The sequence below is a fragment of the Habropoda laboriosa genome, unplaced genomic scaffold (assembly GCF_001263275.1).
Source record: "Habropoda laboriosa isolate 0110345459 unplaced genomic scaffold, ASM126327v1 scaffold387, whole genome shotgun sequence".
Lineage (NCBI taxonomy): Eukaryota > Metazoa > Arthropoda > Insecta > Hymenoptera > Apidae > Habropoda > Habropoda laboriosa.
This window is the reverse complement of record NW_017100510.1, coordinates 670,593-676,987: the sequence shown is the minus strand read 5'-3', so window position 1 is coordinate 676,987 and position 6,395 is coordinate 670,593. Positions and strand designations below refer to the sequence as shown.

The 6,395-nt window shown below is 43.7% G+C and overlaps 1 protein-coding gene across 1 annotated transcript in view; it reads left to right on the top strand.

Annotated features, from left to right (window-relative positions):
- Positions 1 to 3,649, top strand: part of LOC108576307 (lymphocyte antigen 6G) — a 66,188-nt gene extending 62,539 nt beyond the window's left edge. Inside the window, exon 4 of the mRNA XM_017939267.1 lies at positions 3,518 to 3,649. Within this exon, the coding sequence (XP_017794756.1) occupies positions 3,518 to 3,645 (128 nt within the window). The 3' untranslated portion in view covers positions 3,646 to 3,649. The remainder of the gene's footprint in view (positions 1 to 3,517) is intronic.
- The last annotated feature ends 2,746 nt before the right edge of the window (positions 3,650 to 6,395 follow it).

The following is a 6,395-nucleotide window of genomic DNA, read 5'->3' as shown; positions in this document are numbered from 1 at the left end:
TTCGTTTTTCTCTCTCTGTTAGTTTCTGTTAAAGTATTCGAAGTGCCCGCGTGCGGAGACCCCCCGAGCGTCAACGGTTTTTCCCGAGAGCACACGTGGCTTGTGCTGTTCCTCTCTCGCGCGCTTTTACACCGTCGTAGCATCGCGCTGCGTGTAGGATATATCCTGGTGTGTTTAATACCTCCTTCATTGTTTTTCTATTCGACCACCTCGCAGAACTAGCAACTGTAAGGCGCCGTGCGACGCGCTTAGGCAACGACCGCGGGACCCGAGCCGCAGAGGGCCCTAGACAAGGCCCCACCCCACGGCTTGCAGGGCCCTAACGGCCGAAGAAGCGTATAAAAACGGGAAAAAGGGCAGCGGCACACACATTATCGTACCTTTTTTTCTTTTTTACATGGGGAAATCCCATGTGAATCTCGAACGAACGCAACCGGACCCACCCCACGCCGGGCCCCTCCCTCAAGATGTTCGAGGAGGGAGGGGCTCATCCCGGAGGGGGTCAAATGGACCCCCTCTCAACTCCGAGGCGTGGCCGGGACCACGCAGGCGACGCCCCCACCGCGGGCCGCGTGCAATGGGCTGCGGACCCGGCAGGAGGAGCGATACGCCCTCCCCCGGGCCCGTGCACTCGGGTTCCTCGGGGTCGTGAACCCCCGTACCGCGACCGATGGGAAATGTCGGCCGCGGCCCCTGAGGCCCTCGCCGGACAAGGGTGCCTCGGGATTGCCACACCCGTACCGCGGACTAACCAAGGTCGGCCCGCGGCCCCTGAGGACACACATTATCGTACCTAGCCATCGACGAGCGAACCAACGTCATTTTAATATCTGTCGTTTTAAGCCCCTTGTAATTCTTTACTCTTACACAACCCAACAGTTTCCGTAATGTTTCTCCTTTAACTATCTCTTCAACAATATTGATATTCCTCTAGCTCCGTATCGACTGTACTCGATTAAAACGAACACCCTTTTGTCAATGAATCTTTCACCTTAACGAGGTCTTTCACCCCTCTTTTGTCTCGATAACTCTTCCCGCTTCTCCTCCTCTGGCCTACTTTCAACTACTTTTTCCCTCTCGTTCTCCTTATTCCTGGCCGGGAAGGGAAGGGATACAGAGAGATCGTGCTTTTGTATTAAAAGAAATTGGCTTGTTTTCCGGGCAACGCGTGCCCCTATTTCATTCATGAAATACCTCTTCTTCTTCTATTTCTTCGTCTCTTCTCTCCCTGTGTTTCTAGCTCGCGCTTTTTAATTTCATTCCGTCCGGAGAAGAGAGTTATTTCACTTGATAGAGGTGGAGGAAAAGGGAGAAATGATTGACTGTCTGCGTTTAATAAAATCTCGCGTGTGCTCGTTAGACGGAGTCGTTTTCGCCCGCGTCCGCGACGAGACTCGCGTTGTCGGACCGTAGTCTCGTGGAAGTCGGAAGTTTCCACGTGGTTTTTACCGCGCCGCGATAATTAGGCGATTTCCTGGCGAATTGTTCGAGAAGGCCAGGATGATTGTGTTGGACTATATATGTATTTACTTGTATTACAAAGATTAACTGTGAAAGTGATTGACGCGAGACTCCTGCTGAGTATCTTGTGTTTATTCGAAGTGGACACTCTTTGGTGTTTGGAATTAGGATCTCCTCTCCAGGTTTCTCCATAAGGAGGAAACCCTTCGTGGGCCTCTTGTCGCCGGGGTTTTTCGCGTTGGGTCGCCCGCTTTCTCTCTCGTGCTCGCCACATTTGCTTGAAACTGCTCTTTCCCAAAATTACGATACTACAATTTTACCTACAAAATAGCGTCTGAGTTTGTACATTTCATAAATTCCTCAAGAAATTATTACAATTTTCACTTTCCTCTTTGTTAATTTTTTTCCCAACTGTCCTGTTGTATTCCCTTTAAATAATTACATTTCCCTAATTCCTTGGAACTCGCAAAATGGTGTCACGTGAAAATTCCAGCCATCCCGAAAGCCATAAATTCGACCATTTCCCGCCACTCTCGTTTCCTCGTAAATCCAACATTAAAACACCATCGGACATATCCGAGATTAGAATTCTTCTCGGAGTTCTCGTCCATTTTCCCCGAATCCATCATATTCGAAAAGAGATCATGCTTGGAAGTATGGAGAAAAAAAAATAGAAGAGAGAGGAAGGCAGGAGAACCGAGTTGGAAGTGGATCGATGGCGTGCTTCGATTCCGCCTAAACGAGGTCTTGCCAGAGTGGCAAACACCGGGGTTACCGTGGAAAAACGCTCGACGAGGCAGAACAAAGGAGAGAACGGAGGCTTGCTCCCAATCAATCAGTATGCGACCTTCCTCGATCCTCCTGCTCGAAGCTGGCAGAGCCAAGAGGCTGCTAATCCGGAAAAGCGAAGGGAACAACGAAGGATCAGTCCTTCTCTGCTTATTTCTCCAGATTTTTTCGGGGGAATCGCGCGATTCGTGGAATTTTGGAAGTGGGGATCAGTTTTTCTTTTTTCAATGACATTTATTTTTTGCGAAGTTGAAATGTGTTGGAGAAGATTTTCTAAGCGATGTTTAGCTTCTGTGAAATTGTATTTTTGTGGTTCGTGGAATTTTGGAAGTGGAAATCTGTATTTTTTTCAGTGATATTTATTCGATATGAAATTATGGAAATTTAGTGTACTTATAATTCCTTTGCAATTTAAATTGTGGATTGTGGTTGGCGGAATGTATCGGAGAGGATTTTTTTAAATGGCATTTATTTTCGATAAAATTTGACGTTGTGCAGAACTATTTCTAATAAAGTTGTATTTCTGTAATGTATGGAATTTTGAAAGTGAAAAGCAATATATTGGAAAAGTTTCTTTGAATTGTGTTTATTTTTAATAAAGTTTTATACGTGAAATTATTTTTAATAACATTGTACTTTTGTGGTCCGTGGAATTTTTCGAAATGAAAATCGGTATATTGGAGAACTGTTTTTTTAATTGTATCTGTTGTATGTGTATTTTCGATTGTCGATGAAGAATTTTTATTACTTTTCAACGTGAGTTTTTTTCATTTATTTTAAGTTTAAAGGAAAGTAATTTTTGAGTATATTAAAGTGTAGCCATTTTTCAAATTTTTGTAACACTTCGCACTCATCCACATCCACGCATACTTTTTAATTTCAGAATGAAATCTGTATTTAACACGTTAAGCGCCGTGTCAGGCACCGGTGACTGACACTATACTTTTCGTTCAGGCCGTGTCAGTCACCGGTGACTGACAGTATACTTTTCGTTGGTCGTCTTCTGTTTATAGTTCGCATGGCCCACTTGACGGCCAAGTGTGGCCTGAACGGAACGGTAAGCAAAACAGGCTGGGCGTTTAACGTGTTCAATTCCTATCAAAATAATTAAATTAAATATGTAAATAAACGTAAGAAACCTGTTGGCCAATTTTATATATTCCTTGAAAACCTATTATCCAATTTGAAATATTCCATAGAAACCTACCGATAAATTTCGTCGCCATTGAAGAACCATCGAAAACCATTAATCGTTCTTTTGTTTCAGAGGCCTGGAGCACGAGGACGTACTGTTGCCAGCAAGATGGCTGCAACTCTGCCCCGACGTTCGCGTCCAGCAGCAGCCTCGCGGTCCTCGCGATCACGATGTCGGTCCTCCTGGTGTTTCGTGGCTAATACGTCGCTTCCGGCGACCGTGGAACCGCGAACGGAAGCAACGGGATCCATCTGACGCGAGAACAAGCCGCGCGCTAACCGTCGACGATTGTCCTCGCCATCTTGCTGACTTGACACTCACCAATCGATAGTTGTCACCGGTGAATCGAATGGAGAAAGAAAAAAGATCCTCTCAATCATCCTACCCTCGTCGATTTTTCTTTCGTCGTACTAATCATGCACCTTCTACAATTTTATTTCAGAAAAATTCTTTACAATTTTTCAACCCCTTTCCTGCCATCTTTCTGACTTCACTGCATTCGGCATACCTTTCCATTTAGGAGCTTTTCACTTTACAGGCGAACTTTTCTTACGAATTTAAGCTCGGAGGCTTGGTTCCAAGTGGATTCGTGGAAAAATTGCTGTAACGATTTTGACTGCAGATATTTTCTAGGCTTTTGCAATGTTGTTCGTAGAGTTTAGGATTCTTTTTATTTTATTTTCAGATGATTGACATCTGTTTCCTGCCTTCTGCAGTTCCCACGAAGAATTCCATTCGACTGGATATCTGCATACTTTATTCTCATTTTTCTATTTAGAAAAATTGTGTCCCTTCTGAACATGTTCGATTCTCGTCTGCGAATCTAAAAATCTTCGTTCCGTAATATTGTCAAATATAACGAAACCAATTTTTCTAGATTCCTGGAATTCCTTCGATCGATAATATCTCAACTAATCGGTCCTACTTCGAAGTTTCTTCTCTCTCGTCGTACTTCTCCGGGAGAAAAATTGAATTCCTGGGAAAATTCAATTTTTCCAATCGCCAAGACAATTTGTTTAACTAAAAACTGTCCGATATCGTCGACAAGGATCTTCGATAGTTGAGTCACGCTCCGCAAGCATCGATGTTTCGCGAGTAGAAGAATCACCGGAGGAACTAATTTTTCACAGAAAAATCCTTCTCTTTTCTGCCTCATATTTATCAGTATCGACGAAGTCCCAGTTCTGTTCGTTGCTGAAATTTCGTCGGTCTCGAATTCGAGCCTTTTCCTCGTTTCGCTGTAACGAGAAGCGGAAAAGGGGAATCTCGATGACAGGTTCTCCAGTCACGTCGAGATGGAATTCTTCGAATGGAGGACGTTGCTTGAAAGCTCCCTTCGCAGTTCCCCTTTGATCGATTCCTTGTCTCGCTCGTGTCGCGAGCTTCCTCATCTTGTTAATCAAGTGACCGAAAAATTCCAGCTGGTTTTATTTCGTTAGACAAATGTCGTAAAACTGCGGGAAATTTTGTTGGGCACTTGATTGGTGTTTTTAAATGAATTCACTTATTCCTAATTTCTTCTCTGATTTCTCGTGGAAATTTTGATATCTTTGGTGTTCGATATTTTTCTTTCCAGACTTTCGGCCTCTTTTAAATTGTAAATTACTCTAATTTTCTAACGTAATTTATAGTAATCAGTTCAGTTAGAATTGCCAAGTTGGAATTTTCTCTTCGTTAAATACACAATTAGTAATAATTTTTCTTAACGTAAACATATTCTCTTTTCTGTTCCAGCGAAGGTAATTACATTACAGAGACCTGCTTTTCTTCTTTTCTTCAGTGTCCAAACGAAGAACACTCTAATTCCCAATGGACACTTGAATATTGACCTCTCTTCATTCGTTCTTAGTTAATCAGCCCTGTCTCATTTCTCCCTTCAGCTCCGCGAGGATCAAACAGGTCTCTATTTTCTTCTTTTCACCCGCCATTCGACAGGACCCTCCTCTTTCTCCGATAATTCCCCACCTCGCCCTTCGCCAATTGTCTCACGTCCTCAACTTCCTCTTCCCTCGATTCGCAACAAGTCCCGGCGCACCTCGTTCCCACGCACAGACCCAGAGACACCATCCTAGCCGCGACAACTTTCGATTCCGGAGGAACCCAAGAACGGCCGTCGCGATCGCGAGGCACAATCGGACCACACCGCCCCCCCGAGAAACACGGGAGAGCCTAAAATCTCGACGACTAGGCGACCCCTAAGAAGAAGAAGCGCGCGTGTAACTGAAGGAAATTTGGAGAGAAATGGATTCCCGATGCCTCTGGATCGTTCGCGGTCGATGCAAAGGCAACATCTTTCTAGATCGTAAGACGTTCGTTCACGAAAGGGACAGGACAGAGAAGGAGAGGAAGGGAGAGACGGCTGAAGGTGGAGAGAGAGAGAGAGAGAGAATGACGCGATAGGAAGCAGTAGCAACGCGAAGAAGAGAAGAGCAGGAGCGGCGAGGGAGAGATGAAGAAAGGGAAGCGGAAAGACGAAAATGCGTCGATGGAGGAGAAAGAGGGAAGGAGAGAATGGAACCCGCGTGGATAAATATATATATAAATATTATGTAACCTACATACAGAAAACAGTTTAAACGAGGAACAGTGAGGATAATAATGATAACGTTACTTATTATTGATTATTATTACTAATTATTGATTATTATTGATTATTATTATGATTATTATTACTAATATTGCTACTAATTACTACTATTACAATTAACTAATTACCATTACTAATGGGAGTGAAGAAGAAGATGATGTGCGAGAGGGAGGAAAAGAAGAAGAAGAAGAAAGATAAATACGGCCGAATAGGCGGCGAAAAAAGAAATCGTGTGGAGAGTTTGTCGATTATTATTACTACCGTATTGTAACCGCTTGAAGTAGCCTTAATAATTGTAATTAATAACTGAACGCACGCGTGAGATATTAAACGGAGAAGTAAAAGAAAAAAAAAAAGAAAAAA